This window comes from Solea solea, chromosome 6 (assembly GCF_958295425.1).
Source record: "Solea solea chromosome 6, fSolSol10.1, whole genome shotgun sequence".
NCBI classification, from domain to species: domain Eukaryota; kingdom Metazoa; phylum Chordata; class Actinopteri; order Pleuronectiformes; family Soleidae; genus Solea; species Solea solea.
In genome coordinates, this window is record NC_081139.1 from 12,019,371 (window position 1) to 12,038,449 (window position 19,079).

Sequence of the window (19,079 nt, forward strand, 5' to 3'; positions counted from 1 at the left end):
TGATGAACGAGAAACACATACAGCAAATATGTCTTGTATAGAGATAGCAAATTAAAGGTGTAAAATGATTTAAATACTCAAAATACTTAATATCGTTATGAATTGAAATGAACATTATCACTTATTATATCTTCTTGATGAACTGTAAAATTTCAGTTTAAATTTAACTCTCTTTATTTAATCCCATTGAGATTTTACACAGTTAAAACACAATCAGAAAACATATAAAAAGGAATCCAGATTAAATTTACAAGCACATTATGAAAAACAAGTGCATGTTACAGAGTAGGCATCAAGAACTAGGTTTACATTGTAATGGTTAAATTTTGGGAAAGCCTTATGTCTGTTAGTGTCAGCAGACATTAATGGACATTTTGGTTGGTCCTCACATCTTTAAAGGGCTTTTTGGGGGTTTTGAAGTTTCGGGTTATAATTGGGTTTAGGTTAGGTTTAGGCTAAAGTTTAGGTTAAGGGGTTAAGGAATGCATTATATCAATGAATGAAGCGCAAACGTGTGTGTGTGTGTGTGTGTGTGCCTCCTGACCTTGATCTCAAAGTTGTGATGTATGTGAGGGAGGAAGACCATCTCCTCTTCCTCCCAGGACTGCTTGTCGTCTGACTCAATCCTCCCCCTGATCCTCCATCGCTGGCGGCCCAGCCGCACAACCACCTGGTCAAGTGACATCATATGATCATAGGCCCCTTTGTATAATTACACCTCTGCCCAGTGTGTAAAATGTTTTATTTGTAGTCTGTCACGTTAGGTTAAGCCTTTTTAAATGTACTTTAAGCGATGACTTTGCCTACTTTGTAAACACAGAAGAGTGACATACTTTCTGGTAAGCAAAAGCCACCGTTGTTCCCTGATCTGAGAGAAAAAAGGGGGAGGAGAACCGGAGGAGGACCGGAGGAGTCCTTCATTTGTTACAGATTCTTACACGCTGCTCCTTCAGAGGTGGTGGAAACACATGTTGTGATTTTGCTTCATCATGTTGGTGCTAATCAACAACTACACCATTGGAATTTGTCTTGAGGGGATTTATACGAGGGTTATTTGTCTGTTTGCCAAAAGAAATGAGGAACAACTTATTCCCATGTCGTCAGTTCTCATCAGTGCTGAAAACAAATTCAAGGTTTTAATCACTGCCTCTGTTTTCAGTCACGTTACATAAACAATACATTTTTTTTGTGGGGGGGGGGGGGATCTGACAAAAGTGTCTTTAAATAGAAACACCGACCTCGTACTGGTCTCCAGGGCAGAGGCGAGCGAAGCCGATCAGACCTGCAAGTTAAAAACACATGTTCAATATTTGGAAAATAACGTGTGACTAATTACTTGTAATGCTAGGACCGTGTGTGTGTGTGTGTGTGTGTGTGTGTGTGTGTGTGTGTGTACCTTTCATTTTGATGTGTAGCTCTCCAAGGAGGATTTCTAGCTCTCCCTCCATCACAGACATGTCCTGCAGAGAGGAGAGATGAGTTTAAAGGGGGGTTTTAGATAAATCTTTAGGTGACCTGCCTTTTCATACTTTCTGTCCACAGTGATCATGTACTGAACATGAATACAGGAGGACATTTTGTTTTATTCACATGGTATTTGACCACAAATTGTTAAACCAGTTTGGTTGTTTAAAATGCATTTATCTGTACTAATGTAAAACTGTATGAGAAAACCTTATGACAATGTGAAAGGAAGAAGTAAGTTAGGAGTCCAGTGTGAAGGTGATAATAAATTTAAACAATAAAGGTGTGAGCATGAAAATAACTGCTGTATGACACACACACACACACACAGACATACAGAGAGAGACAGGGGTATGAATGAGTCTTCAACTGTCTCTAAATAATCCTCACTCTGTGGCTGCAAACAGAAACATGACTGTGGGGCCAACACTCATACAACACATTATTTCGTTTGGCAGCATTGGAAGAGTTTGAGGCGAGTGTGGGTCTTCTGCTCTGTGGGGATGATGGATGAGCAGAGGCCACTTCTGAGTATGTTTCAGCGACCGATCCTTTTTATTGACTGATTATCTCCGACAGCTCAGAGTCTCTCAGAGTCTGTGGCGATGAAATAGTTTGGTTTCGTCGGCTTTGACAGAACCTTCTTTTTTTTTTTTCCCCACGGACGAGCGGATTCTCACACAGCAGCTATTTATCATCAGTTAAGCATCCGTTGTAATTATTGTCTGCTAGAAGTGTTAGCAGCTGCAGCACAATGTGCTATCCACACCATAGATGGCATTTAGTTTTTATGATGTCACTCTTTTTTTTTCATTGTTTTTTATCTGCTACACGACACAGAAACAAATCAAACATTTGTGCCATTAATTGTTTGCAGTTACCCCACCCCAGCTGCTGGCGCTCTCATCAAATCTCCACCCATAAAACACTGGAAGTCCCTGATTGCAGTAGACGTGTGCATGTTTGAGACTTGCTCTTCTCGCTGTTGTCTCTGCTTCAGCCTGTTGTGAAGACTGTGGTCCACATGCTGTGAAATCACACATTTTATTTTATGTACAGAAGTCAGTCATTCTGTGTGCCGCAAATGGAATGATTGCACGTGTTTATTGAAGAACCACTTTTTTTTTATGATCAACTTTATTTTATTTTTTTATCATCACCTGACAACTTTATTGACAGGATTTTGTCCTCAAGACGCAGGGACAAACATGTACTTTTGAAGAATTTGTCCACATATTTCATTTCACTGTCAGAACAATTTCACTGACTCAGCGCTTGATTTGTTGAATTAATATTAAACAGCCCTTCAAAACATGTCACTTGTGTTTTATTGCTCCACTTATTGTTTCCCAGTGATTATGGACCCAATAATGAGATTTTACAATTTTCTTAAAAAGAGCCACAGGCTCAGCAACACTAAGATAATACAGATGTGTTTTCTTTCACAAGAAGAAGAACTGAAGAAGATTTTGCAGTGTTTAGTTAACCAACCCCCCCGAGAAGTGAATCTACCTGCAGACTGTGTCTGTGGTTGCGGTTGAGTTCCAGAAGACTCTCTCTGGACGCTCTGGTGGACGGGGACAGAGAGAAGGCTCTCTTCATGTTGACCGCTCCCTGACACAACCTCCGCTGGATACAGTAGGTCTCGTACAGCTCATCCACCTGCAGGGACGAGACACAGAGACGACTGACTCAGTCAGTGGGTCGGCATCAACGATCAATGATTAAATAAGTGAAGAATCTGTGACCGTTAACCCCCAACTCCAGACCTTACCTTGCTGATCTGAAATTCCAGCCGTCGTATATATCTCTCCAGTGCTCTGATCTCCTGTGAAAAAAAAACAAAAGATGTAGATATTCATACATTATGTTATATATTCACATTTAGAAATAAATGTCAAAAGAAAGGAATAAAATTAGAAAGTAATTACCTTTTCCAGATCATAGAGAAAAGCCTGAAACAGAGAAATCATCATCATCATCATCATCATCAGTTAATATCATCACTAAACTTCCATTACAGCCTTGTGGTTTTTTTTGTGACTGCCAAAATAGTCAAGCGACATTTTACTTGCAGATAAATCTGTATATCGTCAAGACTCAAAATGAATTTAATCAAGAGTATTGACTTCATATTATTTCTGCTGCTCGCTCTTTGTGTGTGCGCTTGTTTTCGCTCTGCCGTCTCCTCCTCCTCTTGCAGGGCATGTGTGTGGCTGGCATCGCTCATGGCAGCTGATGAAACACCAATTCCTCGGGTGAAGTAATTGCCTTTTGTCGCTCCATGTGTTCATTCTTTAGCAAGCCTACCATTTTGTATTTCATCTATTTATTTATTTATTATTTATTTAAAGACTGTATACTGTCATTGTCACCACAGTTCACTGGATAACTTTCGCTAGTGTCTGACCAAATGTGAAACATGTTCATACTTCATCCTTTTAATCCACTAAGAAACTTTGTGGTGATTCTTTTATGGAATGCTTGAGCTGTGGCCCGAAACCGCACACTTTGACCTTTGCCCTTTAAAGCCTGAACGCCCTTTGATGCGAGCAGTCATTTGTGACAAAAAGGAGACGTTCCTGCGACATCTCATGTCACACGCAAGAATGAAAAGGAAAACATACCACAGCTCTTGAGCATCGAGGCATCAAACCAAACCAAACAACAAACCCCCCAAAGCTTTGTCATACATACATAAACATCTATTTTAAACACATTCACTCTCTCCTCCTCCTCCTCACCAGTCTGGAGTTTCTCTTGGTCTCTCTCTGCTGTGACCACAGGAAGTCCATTTCTGCCTGGTGACCCTCCAGATAGTCCCTGTGCAGCATCATCATCATCACACCACAATGAAATTTCATTTAAAAAGCTGTAGTGTGTAACTTTAAAAAAAATAAACAGTTATCCATTTCATTAAAACCGTTGTCAAATGACTTAATGCTGATTAAGTCTATCAGCTCCACACCACTCTGTATTTCTCGGTAAAGCAGTGTAATGTTAAAATCCTTCGACATGACTCACGATGTCTTCACCTGCACTAAATTTCCTCGACAGCTGCAGTTACTGTTTGATTGGGGGCATCTTCTTCCACCACCTAACTGGTGAATCCAGCTGGATATGTCATATGTTTCTGATTCATGGGACACGCTACTATCACACATTATTCCTCATTCTCTCTCTGTACAAGTTTGCAAATTAAACAACACAAAAACTCCAGCTGTTGTGTATTTGAGTTGGTGACACTTAAGTAAACCAGAGCAGTAGTTATAGAAGTATGTGAATTCCCTCTGGCGTACAATACATACTTGAGTCCCTTGCGTAGCGCCTGGAAAACCCTCTCGACTTGCTCAGGCTGCAGAGACCAGATGCCTCCACCCCCTCGGATGGGAGACAGGTGCATCCTAGATTTACCTCCTGTGGAGGCTTTGGAGCGGAGAGAGTTTCGCATGGAGGACGTCCTGTAAACAGAGCGAGAGACACACACACACAGTTCATTATGAGGATATGAACCACACGTGTTGTAGACGTGTCAGCTGGATATATACGTGTATATGTATCTCCATAATACTCTATTTAAACATGTATAATATGTACATTATGGTCGTCTGTAGTACGCTCCTTCTTTAGGAATGTAAAACGGATAAAAGTTAGATCAGAGAAACACTATATAACTGCACATCATTTAAACACAAAAACAGTGCTTTATTGTCCAAATTCCTCACATACAGCTTTAGATTTAAAGGGTGCTGTCTGTAATTATGGACTCAGTTGGTAAAGTGTTTTTGTGTGTGTGACAATTGTCCATATGTGTGTGCTATACTTGTATTTGTTACCTCTTTAGCACCATTTCTGGCATATGCAGCACACTGACCTTGTCGGAGTCAGCACCAGTCTTCCTCATAGAGACCAAAACCTGGTCCCAATGAGGCAGAACCTCATTTCCTGAGGAACTGGTTAAGTTTAGGGCTAAGGTTGAGGTTAGGGTCGAGCATGAACTTGCTTGGGAAAATGGTTTGTTTGGGTTGTCCCAATGAGTGGAAGTCGACGCAGTGTCCTAAGAAGAATAGCTGCGCAGACCTGTGTGTGTCTGTGGCATGTTTTCAGCATGTTTACAGCTGGATCTTGTCATGCTACCATCAATCAACTCTGCATGATGAAGAATAATGGGAGTGGGAATGAATAGCCTGTGTGTGTGTGTGATAGCAGAGAGAGAAACACATAGGAAGTGCATTCCAACTGTCTTGCTTTTAATGGCATTTTTGTTCTCCCTCTCTTCTTTTCTCTCTCTTTTATTCACATGTTGAAGTTTGCGGTGTGCTACGGGCTCATCTCTGGCTGAAGAGATTTCCCATCATGTGACAAAAGATGGTTTAGGTGCCAATGTCTTAAATCTAATGAGACAATAAAAGAGTGGAATCTTATTTCGTTCGTGGTTTCACAAAATGAAAAACATGAGGATGTGTTTCTAACTGTCATTTCCCAGAGGCTCTTTTTCATCCTGACAAGGAAGTTTTATTCCAAACTCCGCTGGGAATCATTTTCTCAAACAAACTTTGGCATTGGCCTTTGGTTCTTGCTAAGCAGAAGAGTTTTTAGTGTCAGTTCTGGGGGCTTTCAATGTTGTAGGAAAGACCACAGTTCAAGTTTTCATGTCACCAGCTTGTCCTTAATTCACACTTCACTAATTCCAGATGTATTGTGACACATCTATAGGTTTTCCTCCAACTGAAACGTACATATAGGTCATTTACAGTCTGATTTCAGTACACACAAGATCTGAAGAAATTGACATTCTCATTTGCTGTAACAGGGTGTCACTCACCGTCGTCGCTGTCCGTTCAGAGAGCTGAACCCTGTGAAGGAGCGGCTCCTGTGGACCAAACCTCCATCTGAGGGAGAGTCAAATCGCAGCTTCACTGACATACTGCCGAGAGACAGGGAGAGAGAGAGAGAGAGAGAGAGAGAGAGAGAGAGAGAGATGTGTCATGTGTCAGATGTGTTTATCACATGTGATAAACTGGTGGCCCGGGGGCCACATGTGGCCCTCCAATCAATTACATGCGGCCCGCCAACCACTGTGCGAGGTGATGGAATAGAGACAGAATATAAGACTAAATGTATTTGCCGGCAATATTTTTTATAATAGTAATAAGACATTCGGTTGTAATCATTGCATACATTTAAGCTGTTTTAATCACAGTTATCCTCGTCATTATTTGCTAAATTTTCAATTTAATTCTCTGTCTTTGTGCATCATAAATATGTTTTTATTTCGAATCATTTTATATCAAAACAAGCAATTTTACTTTGCAATTCTGTCTAATATCATAATAAATATCTTATATTGACCACCGGCTACTAAATAGTTGTTTTTTACACTTTTTTTCCTCTATGTCGGCCCCCGCTTGACCAGACTAGATGCTCATTAGCCCCCAGGTCATTTGAGTTTGACACCCCTGACATAGAGTTAACGTGTAGTGTACAGAAAGCATCATATAGACACATCTGGTTGTCTACACATGAGTGTGTAGTTAAACAGCGACTTCAGCTGTTTCACGTTTCTGTTTAGACTCTCATGGCTTGTTTAAGGTTACAGAAAGATCCTGGTCTGGGTCAACAGGGAAAACAGTTCAGTCAGGACACGCAGGCATGTCTCTGCTCAGGCCAACTGTTTACTCTTAATTTGGTATTTGATTGGACAAGAATCACTGCTGAGGCCAAAACATGTCCACATGTGCAATACGTTTTCTTCATGCCTTCTTGTTATCGCGTGTATCACCATCTTTGTTGTCTATTTTCACCTTCTTGTTTATCTTCAGTTCTGTTTCACACACACACATGTTAGCGTTCACATCAACAAGACCACCCTTACTGTCAGACAGTCCAAAAACAGGAAACTCTGGGACACATTAAAAAAGAGGCGCATCTTAACACACACACACACACACACATGTGCACACATTAGTATACAGATGGAGGGCAGTTTTACATTTACAGTACGACTGTGAAGCCTGTGCAGAACAGATGGTGGAGAAAGTTTCGACTGAGAATCCAGTGTTGAAGGTGCAGAGCATTTCTATGATGATCATAATCACCTCGACAATGTAAACCCTTCAGAAGACACAAGTGTGGCTTGTCTCCTGTGTCACATATTTGTTATTTACAGGAAAATCCAACATTTTAACTTTTTTTTTAAAAGCACAATTACAGACAGTAAGTCTGAGATGGCTCTCAGTTCACATGGTGGTTTAACATGGGCTTCTCTGTGTGGGGTTATTTCATGTTTGTGTGGGTTTTCTCTGGGCGCTCTGGCTTTCAGAGGGTGGCTGTGAGAGTGGCTGTGGCTCAGGAAGTGGACCGGGTCGTCTTCCTATACGGGAGGGTTTTTGGCTCTGTGATGTATGAATATGTATATGAATGGGTGTGACTGTGAAAAGCAGTCCACAGTGCAAAATCCCAAAGGTGGCATAGATAAAAGATGGATGGATGGATAATGGGTGAATAATGAATGGGTGGGTGGATGTCTTGTTCACATCAGATGATGCTGGTTCCCTCTAACATCTGAAATCTCAAAACAACGACAATTCTTTCCTTGCAGCTGCACGCCTCCACTGACCAGTGTAGTTGCAGGAAATATGACCACAGTGTGCTCTCTGTTTCTGGGTTACGGCTCTGAATAATGACCAGAAGTCTGAAATTTTAGTATAGATAGTGCATTAATTCTTAATGTGTTTGAGAGGTCACAGAGATCCTGACCGGACCCTGACATTTAGCCACCAAAATAAAAATAAACAGTTCAGTAGTCACATGACTTTAAGGGATGCTGCGATATGCTTTCCCCAGAATGGAACAGATGGACGGACATGATGAAAACATAATACCACAGATTACATTAATGTCCAAAAGACTTCCAGATGATCTGTCACATATGTGATTAAAAGTGTCTAAAGGTTTTTATCTGCATAAAATATTGGTGTGTCAGATAAAACTGCATTCTGGAAACTGCATAAGTTATACTATGTTATTACTCTGTAAAAGAAAGGCCAAACAGTGAGGAAGTGAGTGGGTATTTCGATTGAATAAATCCCATCATGTACAGGATTCAAACACAGGTAAACATTTACTCTCCTTAACTCACTGTACCCTCAACTTCAATCCAGTTGCTACTGAATGATGGATCACTGAGAATTGACACAGATATCTTTACCTGTGTTTGTATGTGCATGCAGCTGTTTTCTTTGAAATGAGTCCTCATTAAACACCTGCTTAATTCAATGAGAAAAAAAAGGTTTCATCCAGTGGTTTGGATTTATTGTCTTGCTGAAGAGCACTTAGGCTGAAACAGGGGTCATCCAGTGTGGGCATAATGTGCTGCCAGAAATAACTCATTTGGAGTCCCACAATACACTGTGGTCCTGATCCCAAAACCAACACTGTTGCCATGCAACTGCACATAACATATGGGGATGGAGAAACCCGGTGTGATAAGAGATAACTAAGAGAGCATGTTTGCTCCAGAGCTGCCAAATGAACTGTCAATTGTAGTGGAAAGTAAATGAACACATGTTTCATGGAGGTTCGAGAAGTTTGTCTTATTTGAGTTATTTTTTGAATGTGAACTGTAAATAAAGCAAATGCCATGTCTGAAGCTTTAAGAAATGCAAAACATGAGAAGGATCAGCTGCGAGCGTCAGGACATAGTTCATAGTTATAGCTGAACGCCTCATTGACCAGCTGTAACGAGCAATGTGAAGACTGATACATGCTCACTCTCATGTAAGTGATGTCACGATAACGTCCGTCTCAACATGTCTTGTCTGCACATGTCAGAGCAAAGGTCACCTGCAAGGAGCTTCAGCTATGCTTCAGTCAGTCATGGCATTTGTTGTTTGCCCTGTTCACACAGGTGTCGCAACAGGGAAGCAAAGCAGAACAGAACTGGAGAAGTCTCTTCTGGATGGATGTTCAATGTCTTCATGTTAACTCAGATGACAAGATGACTATGACCGGAATGAGTGAAAACCTTCACAGACATGTCACTCAGCTGTGTTTTCGATGGGGTGATGAGAGGAAGAAGTGACACTTTAGAGCTAAAATCACAATGTTGTGATATAGAGGTATTTATCATACCACAGAATCTCATAACAATCCATGGAACATAAAAAGTACAAAGGAACAATTCCTCTGGTTTGCTTTGGTGTAGTTCGATGTCGGACCCTGTGGGTCCCATTTGCCCGGGGACCCCAAAGTCTCTTGAAATGCCCCTGTATCACACTTCGCGATCTCCTCTCAAACACGTCGCCATGGAAGAGCAGAGACAAGCCGATGACAGGAAGAAACATCATGGATCGTATGTTGTGGATGCAACAAAAAGTCAATTTACAAGTCAGACGAAGAATCAAGCACCAGACTGATCCCGAACATCTGTTCATAAAGCATGTCCCACATTCCGTTCAACAATGTTTAAAATTCAGACACACCCTCTGCTTCTGTAAATGAACTGTTTAAACACACACGCGCGCACACACGCACGCACACACGCACGCGTACAGCTGAGGTTGTGAGTTGTGGTGATTCCCATCTTCACCGTTTGCACAGAGACTGTAGGAAAAAGAACGAATATGTGAATGCAGACAGAGTCTTTGACATTACTTAACATATTTCCTATTTTGTTACACATTTTGGGATGCCTAGAAAGAAATGAAATGCGATGATGCATTCCTGCCATTTTCATTCAGATTGACTGATTCCACTGACGATTAATAAGCTGTTGGTCGCCTGGCGTCGGCGTGCAGGTCACTGAGTACATCTGCTGGAGCTTTTTCGGTTGGAAATCTATTTGCTGCTGACTGAAAATGACTGGAGAACCGCTGGAGTGAGGACATGTGGAATCCGATATTAAGTAAATAACACATTAATGAGCTAAACGCACGTTTTTACTGATGTACAGGACAAAAAAAAAAATAAATATCAGCTGGAATGTGACTCAAAGTGAGACAAGGGAGGTACATTCCTCGTGTGAGGAAGAATGTGGGGGGTGTTCTGCACACGTGTGTGTGTTCATAGTGCTTCGAGGGGTGTCTACAGGCCTTGACCTGTAAGTGATTTATGGGGTCCCAAGTGGTGAGAAGGTGATGTGTGCATGTGTACACAGATTTCTGGCATAAACACTGACATTCTCAGGACCAGTAGTCCTCATGGGAACCAAAACCTCATCCTAATGAAGCAGAACCTGCTTTACTGAGGCCATGGTTAAAGATAAGATGTGAATTGTGGTTAGGTTGAGGTTATAGGAATAAAGTGGTTATGATTAAGGTTAGAGATAACACTGTTGAGGCTGTCCAAGTAAATGGAAGTCAGTGCAGAGTCCTTAGAAGGATAGCTGCACAAACACGTGTGTGTGTGTGTGTGTGTGTGCATTTGCCACTACAGATACAGTGCAGGCATCTCGTGAGGGTCTGGTGCATGTTAACAGCATTGTGACCAGACCCCCACACACACACACATTAGGACACCACATTTACTTCCATTCCTTTGGACGGCCTAACCTAAACTTCATTCCCAAACTTAACCACAATATAAATCTTAGCCCTAAACTTCACCAATTCCTTTACCAGAAATGAGGTTCTGATGAGAACCTGGTCCCCATGAGGACAACAGGTCCTGACAGAGTTGGTCAGAGAAGTTGTTAAAGGGTAACAAATACAAGAGCTAACACAAACACCCACTATCACTCTCCTTCAGCTCAGGGTAATTATCCTTTGTTCTACTTTCATATTGGCTTGGTCTTGATTCTAAAATGATCAGTGACTTCCCTCAGCTGACAGGGTGTGGTCAAGGCTATAGTGCCAGAGCTGGGGCCAGGGTTGGGTCCGGGTCTGGGACTCTGGTGGGGAGTCCTTATAGTACAAATCATTATTTGACCAAATTTCTTTGCCGATGCAGATCTAACTGCAATGATAATTCTGACGTGATAGAAGAATAGCCATTACTTACGTTTATTTAGATATATTTGTTATTGTTATTTACTTATCTGACTCATATTAACACTGATTTAAAGTGATTTGTACTTCAGGGCCACCGTACAAATACGCTTTATTTATGAAATACACTGAACCCTCTGCTCTCAGGGTCAGGAAATTCTGAGTCAGAGAAGTAATACAATAACAAATATCTAAATAAACTTTTCTAATATCTTGCTCACTCCTTTTTAACCATCTACTCATTCCTCTACAGTAAAAACATGCGTTTTTGTTGTCTGATGTCTTCTTTTCTCATTTCTTTTTCTTCTACACGCCCACCTCTCTCTTTTTCTCCTCTCTTCTCATCTTCCCACCCTCTGTGGCTCAGAGAGCATCTGTGATCTCTAAGAGTCTGCTTTAAATTACTTTAAGTGCTCCACTGGGACTTTGTACAAATTCCAAATAAACAAAATCCAGAAAATATCTTTTATCATATTAAGATCAGAAAACAGACTCTTTTTTTTCTCTACACTCTTGCACCAGTGGAGATATTTAACCATAAATAATGGGATAAAAGAGATTCTCTTGAGAGACAGGAAGAGTGAGTGAGAAAGGAGGAGTTTTGTCACCGCTACAGTTCAATCATCAATGCCATTGCGATGATTTTGTCACATTTTATATGACACCCTGTCATCACTTTTTGGCTCACTACCAAAAAACATGACTGATTGAACTTAATAAACTTCTTTATTGAAGAGAAGTCAGAGGTACAGGATGACTAATGGCCTCCAGGGTGAAGAACTATGTTCTTCTGGCTGAACACACACACACACACACACACACACACATGCTTTCATACACATGACTTGCTCTTAGTGTTCCTAAAATAGAAAATGTCCAGCATGTGTAATGCAGTTTTATCGCTGATATGTGTATGATATGATATTTCTGACTGCTGGTTAAGGGTAGAGATGTTCCGATACCACTTGTTTGTGTCCAATACCGATATCAAAAACTTGGGTATCTGCCGATGCTATGAAGCTGTTAACAACACATTTGTGCTTTGTCGTTTCAAAGACATAATTATCCAACTGTGTGACAAATATTGCTCTCCCAAAAAGAAGAAATAAACAGCCCAAACATGATTCAGCACTGTGCATAGTGAAGCATGTGATAAATAGGATTTTTGGATTGTATCGTATTCTACATTTTCAGCTGTCTGATATCGGATCCAATGATTTTTGATTTTTGTCCCTAGTTAAAAGTAAGTATAAACATGTTTATTTTTAGCATAATTTCCAAAGGTATTTCCAATGTAATTGTAATTTCAGCTGAACTGGCCTAAGGCGAAAATGCATTAATTACCTGCTTAGGGCTAATGTGGCCACCAGAGGGCTGCTAAAAGTGGTTAACATGTCCCACATGAAAGACTTTTATCCACTAAGCTATGTTCAGTTGGATGGCTTTAGTGGTGGCAGAGTCCTGTGTTCATGTGCATGTATCTCAGAGTCGGTCTCAGTGTCGTCTGCATGGTGATGATATTTAATTGGACAAGTTTAAGGTACTTTATCATGGTGAGGGAAGGATTGTGGTCCTGGATAAATAGTGAAGAAAACAATAAAACTTCTATAAAACAACAACTTCTACTGTGACTGGTATTATTTGTTTCTAGTTTATTATTTGTCTCCTGTTTCCCCGCTCATCATGGGAGCAGCTTCCTTCACCTGTGCTCCTGTTCATCACACCTGCACTTCATCAAGAGCTGCTGCCTTGACTGTCGTCACCAGATTGTTCTGTCTACACCAGTGAGTGTTTTGTCATTCATTTTGATCCACAAGTCTTTTTTCCTTTTCTTTGCTACGTTCCTTTGCCGCCTTTCTGCATGGAGTTTGCATGTTCTCTGTTCCCTGTTTCCTGTGTGAGCGTGAGTTTTCTCTGGGTTCTCCGGCTTCCTCCCACAATCAAAAAACATGCAATATGGGGATTAGTTAAATTAGGCACGTAGTTGTATGTCTATGTGTTTGGCCTTGTGATGGCCTGGCGAACTGTCCAGGGTGTACCGTGCCTATCGCCCTATGTCACCTACAGTACCTGCTTTAGCTTTTCCCTGCAAGATTTCACCCTGTAAATAATCCCCTCAGAGCCACTTGTATCATTCTCAATAGTCTCTAGTCTCAGTAAGAATGAAACTTTATTCGACTTGCTCCCTGTCTGTTTTTGGGCTAAGCAACACATTTGTGTCATTATTGGTCAATAATTCCATTTCCGCATGTTAGAGTAATGTAAATCAAGTCTTCTTAGAGAGATCCAGACTTCTGCACCTCCTCTAGTCTCTGTTTTCAGCCTTGGAAGTCTGGCCCGTGACATGGAAACTTAATCACAGGACAGTTTGGAGTGAGAAGATTCTCCAGTCAGCTGTACTGAGCAGATGTTGCATCCATGTCCCTTCAGTGCAAAGGTCACTATTCCAGTATTGTTAACAACTGCAAAGAAACTTAGAAAAATCTGACTGACAAAACGTGGGACATTAAGCACAAAACATTTCAGAGATGTGGAGATACCCGTGGAATCTGTGACATATGAAGCACATACATGTCTTGTGCTTTTCTCATTGAATAGCAGGGGCTCAGGACACACAGCCTCCATCTCGAAAAAAAGGAAAGAATGACTGAGTGATCAACTATTTTTCTAGCAATTCTGTCTGCTCCAGCTTTAACCATAACCATTAACTTCACCCCAGACCTTGACCGAGCTTTCACGTAACCACAACCTTGCAATGTATGGGATTCAGGAAGTGAACCATCGTCCCTGGTGTCTAAATCATGCGCTTTGTATTATGAGTAGATCTTAATGCCAAGTGTTCTGTTTGTAGGAGAAAGGGGGGAAAAGTAAATTATCACTCCACAGGAAGTGAATCTTAGAAATGGGAGATCAAGGTTTCTGACACACAATCAGAGGCTAGGACGGAAATGTTTCCAGAAAAAATCAGATCGGCTGCAGCTTCCCTGAGAATACGATATGGATGGATGGATGGATGGATGGATGGATGGATGGATGGGTATATTACACCCGACAGAGTCATGATAGTGAACCATATCTCTGAATTCTGGTTGGTTTCCATCAAAATGGCTTCCAGACAAACTAAACATCTACAAGCAATGGATACGCGATGATGTATCTCGGTATCGCGAACGATATTGACGAACAATAGTGTTGCAAAATCAGACCCTTGTGTCTTCACAACACGCTGATGTTTTGTTTTTCAGACTCATTCCGATGATTTGTTGTCTCAAGTGACTGGATTAGCACTGCACTCTCAAGTTGTGTTAACACCAGCTTTCATCAGTGTGTGCTGTCAAAATGTTTATGTTTGGTTTGGAGGCGAGAGAACGAAGAGGCATGATGGAGGGGGTGAAATGCTCGGGTGATGGGAAACTTTGATGGAGAGTACTTTTGTGTCAAAGTCCAATTTCAGAGAACTGTAGTTTAAAAATCTTCAGTTTCGACTTTTATGACATGTTTGACACTGTTTTACTGCAGGTAGTGAGTGGGTCAAACTATTTCTCAGACTTGGTTGTGGGACAAACAACAAACAACATAGTGTATGATGTGGTCATGTATTCTGATGCCTTTGAACATAGCCAGGGCAGATGTTTCCCATCTGTTTCTTGTGTTTTTGATCGTTTGTTTAGATGTTTTGCTCCACTATAATAAGTGTCTATGGATTATAGCTTCATATTAGTTTACTGTCTCAACGTGAGAATAGAATCTGAGCACAACCCATGGCAAGAAAGTAGATAATATTCTTACCGAATGCAGAATTGCAGTTCAGATTTCCACTGGTGTTGTCACAACTGATAGCTAAAGGTCAACAAGACCATTTTTTATTATAAACAGGCTTTCCAAAACAGGCTAAAAAAGCACAAACTCTACAGAATGACCTTTTTATGGTGTTATATTCTTCCTTTTTTTTGCTCTCATTTCTAACCCACTCTACAGAGCGCTCTCTTATTTTTCCCTGCTGCGTGTATTGTGTTGTTTAGTGATATCCAGTCTTCCTGTGTGTTCAAGTTGAGCCAAAACAAAGATTAAAAGACTTTAAAGTAACATAATCTTTGGAATCTACGCTGGCATGAACTGTTTCACACACTCCATCTATCAATGTTTTCCTGAGGAGATACAAACATCTGGGGTCTTATCTCGCTGTCCCTCACACACACAAACACACACACACACAGCAGACTGTGCACATCTGTGTGTACAGGCAAGCAGATGAATATAATACTTGTCTGATTATGTTTATCAATAAACCACTGAGTGTGAAACTATATGAACTATAGTTTGCTTTCAGACTTCACATCCAATCTGTTTTTGCTTATCCCAACAGCGTAGAAAGGATCTGACAGAGAGCCTTGTCACGCAGTATTTGGTAAATGCCCCCTAAAGGTTACTTACTTTGTTGCTGTGCTTCGTCTGATGGACACATCAAAACATGTGATGTTGCCTTAGGTCAAATTCAGGTGGGGTCACTTCATCTTCACACAGTGCTGAAATAAAGAGAAAAATCCACGATGTTCACTGTTGTTTTTGACTTGGAAACAAGTAAAAAAACTCTGTCTTTATGCCTCGCTTTATGACTTCATTTCAGCCTTTCTCCTAGTTACTCTTTGCTTGATGGTTGTCTTTCCCTGTCAGGTGAATGACATGAGGAGGAGGAGGAAGAGGAGGGGGAGACACAGGAGAGAAATCTGGCTTTGTAATCACGCTCTCTGCAGTCTCTCCATGGTTTTCCCTGCGATTAGCCCTGCTGTCAACACCACTTCAAGTGAGCCTTCACACACACACACACACACGCAATTCCACTGCATACACACCGCTGAATGTATTCGCTTCTTTCTCTTCATCCTCTGACACAACCACATGTACAAACGACACAACAGACATTTCTTTTAAACTTGCTTCCAAACAGTGTGCGTTTGGTTGTGCCTACACTTGAAAGGAATCTTTTTGTCTTGTAATGGTTGTCTTTACATTTCCCATATGGCATTTAGGACGGCTGCATTATTAGAGTTTAAGTTGACTAAGACTGTATCGAAGTCAACAGCACAGAGTATGGAACAACTGTCAGTTAGTTAGTTAGATAGTCATGACTTCTTTGCCTTATCAAACACAAGAACACTTGAATATACATCAGTGTGATGTGACATTAATCATCAATATACATTACATTACATTACATGTCATTTAGCAGACGCTTTTATCCAAAGCTTGCGACCATGGTGTCTTTCGCACACAGGATACCGGTCTCAACCACTGAGCCACTCCACCCCCGTATACAGTATACTTGATGTGTTTTAGTTTGATCCATGATCCATGTCTCTGCTAACACGGAGGGGACAAGGTCCTTGAGATACACTGCAGCCAGACACTCCTCATCACGCCTGAGTAGCTGCAACTTTGTCCGTCTTCATGTACACTAGGGAAGTCACTTTTTATCCGACATTTAGATATCCATTTGAACTTGAGTGTGGAATCTCAAACTCAAACATTCTGCATTTGGCTACAGATACCATATTAGATTGTCAAGTGTAAGAATATGACATCAGTTACAGAAACAGCAGCATAGCCTACCATTTTTTTTCTGCATACCATGCATTTTTTCCTTCCAATATTGGCTAATAATAATTATTATTATTACAATGATGAATGTGAATAATAACTAAAAGAATCCACTGCAGATGGGCAGATCCACTGGCCAAGTCTCACAAATGTTGTTTACTTGTTGCCATGGCGCTGCTCACTTCCCTGACATGTATAACTTAATCACCATGTGCTTGTGTTTACACTGGAGAGTTTGGCAGTAGCCGCGTGGCGAGTGTTTTTGTCAGTCAGTTATCTGAGGATTTCAGTGGACAGCTGAACGTTTTTGTTGATTTTCCTTTTCTTCCATCATGACTGGGTAATGAAACCTGCGTCTTCTCAGGATCTCTGGTGGAAATTGGTCTGTAATTGAGAATTTAGTTGCTTTCAGCTCTTTGCCGTCTTCCCTTTAACGGCTCAATCTGCGAAATGTTAAACTCCGGAGAAGCCTTTAGCTCTTCAGTGTCATCTGTGAGGTCTAGCGTTTGAAGCTGTTCTTGTATGGTTAAGCTAAGGTTCTGCCTGAAGCATTTGCTCTTGCATCAATTTGGTATTTTGTAGAAATGCGTGTCCATGTACTGCTCCAGTTCCTAAATTATATCATCTGCAGACGATTCCAGTTTGATATATTTTTGGCAGAGCGAGGATTCTTAACTTAAAGACCAATTCTTATTTTGTTAGGGTCACAGGTTGTTCTGTTCTTTTATTCCAACGTCTGCAAATTAAACACAATACATGTCATGGCAACTCAGTTCAGCTCTTTTCAGCTGGTGATCACTACCCGCCTTAAAGAATCCTTAAATAATCGGTTACAACGTATTTGCAATAATAAACTTTAAATCCTCTCCTTCCTGCAATCCTGTATAAGGTTTCCCTAATTTTTTGCATTTCTGTCCATGATTTTGCTTTGTATTAGTGCAGCTGGAGCACTTACAAAGTAGAAACCTGATATCTGCAGAAGAGGAGGATGCATATGCATGGCACAGCACGCAGGACTTCACAAAGTCAAGTCTCCTGTTGCTCAGGGAGCTAAAGTTTGGAAAATGTAGCTCAAATCCTGTAACAGTGCCAGGACTGTTAGCTGCCAGCAGAGTAAAAAAATCTATGTCAGCTACTCTCTTTAAAACCCCCTCACACATTCTATATACTACTGCTGCACTTTGCAACTCGGTCATTCTGTTAATAGACAGACACTTGGACAAGTTACATGACGATTTATTCTTCCGTTTTCACGTTTCCAAACTCATTATGATTAGAAGAGTCAGCCAAGAGCCTAAAACTTAAATGTGAAGCTCCTTCATATCTCATACTATATGCGAGAATGGGCTTTTTTTGTGTGTGTGTGTTTTTCCTTTCACATGATTGACTTTACTTGGCATAATGTGGGCCATTGAAAAGGCCCGGTGGTGTGAGCTCAGCCAATCTGGAATTTCACCCAAGTGTGAAATGGAAATTCTTGCGCTGCCTCCTGAGGCCATGAGCATTTTGCTGAGACAAAATGACACCTGAAGGGGGGGCGCACAGCGTCCCGGCCCTGCGGCAGCTCATTAAATCCACCGTAAAATACTGCACGTGTCATGTGTTTAGCTGAACCCGCGTCATTTGTGATTTGTAGTCCAGTGTGAAATGGGAGAAAAAACAGAATTTCCTCTTTTCACCGGCGTTTGCTATACCTCAGCAGGTAGAGCGGAGCTGTAGTCATGACCAGGACTCTGCTGGTGAGACTGTCTGAGAACCTGAAAAAAATGGGACTCGACTTCTCCGTCTTTTATGTCAAACAAATGCAACAATGTGAACAGTGACAGTCAGATTGACGCATGTTCGTGAGGAGGCTTTTGAGAGTGTTTTGCTCTGTTTAGTTATGTTCACATCACATTATTGTTGTTTTCAAACAGCATACTTTATACTGTAGGCAGATCATTTGGTGCAAATGGGCCATTGTGGGCAAGTCTCACACACAAATACAGTATGTTGCAAAGTTATGTTATAACTTTAACTTGAATAAAGTGA

The 19,079-nt window shown here is 41.1% G+C and overlaps 1 protein-coding gene across 2 annotated transcripts in view; it reads right to left on the minus strand.

Annotated features, from left to right (window-relative positions):
- Positions 1–19,079, minus strand: part of ripor3 (RIPOR family member 3) — a 37,608-nt gene that overhangs the window by 9,563 nt on the left and 8,966 nt on the right. The window contains exons 2-11 of one of the 2 annotated variants that reach the window (XM_058631941.1): positions 15,885–15,976; positions 6,290–6,391; positions 4,773–4,925; positions 4,209–4,287; positions 3,396–3,419; positions 3,239–3,292; positions 2,977–3,126; positions 1,397–1,460; positions 1,239–1,282; positions 545–670 (exon numbers count right to left, since the gene is read on the minus strand). In XM_058631941.1, the coding sequence (XP_058487924.1) occupies positions 545–670; positions 1,239–1,282; positions 1,397–1,460; positions 2,977–3,126; positions 3,239–3,292; positions 3,396–3,419; positions 4,209–4,287; positions 4,773–4,925; positions 6,290–6,390 (795 nt within the window). In that variant the 5' untranslated portion in view covers position 6,391; positions 15,885–15,976. The remainder of the gene's footprint in view (positions 1–544; positions 671–1,238; positions 1,283–1,396; positions 1,461–2,976; positions 3,127–3,238; positions 3,293–3,395; positions 3,420–4,208; positions 4,288–4,772; positions 4,926–6,289; positions 6,392–15,884; positions 15,977–19,079) is intronic. The other variant, XM_058631942.1, reaches the window with a different exon arrangement.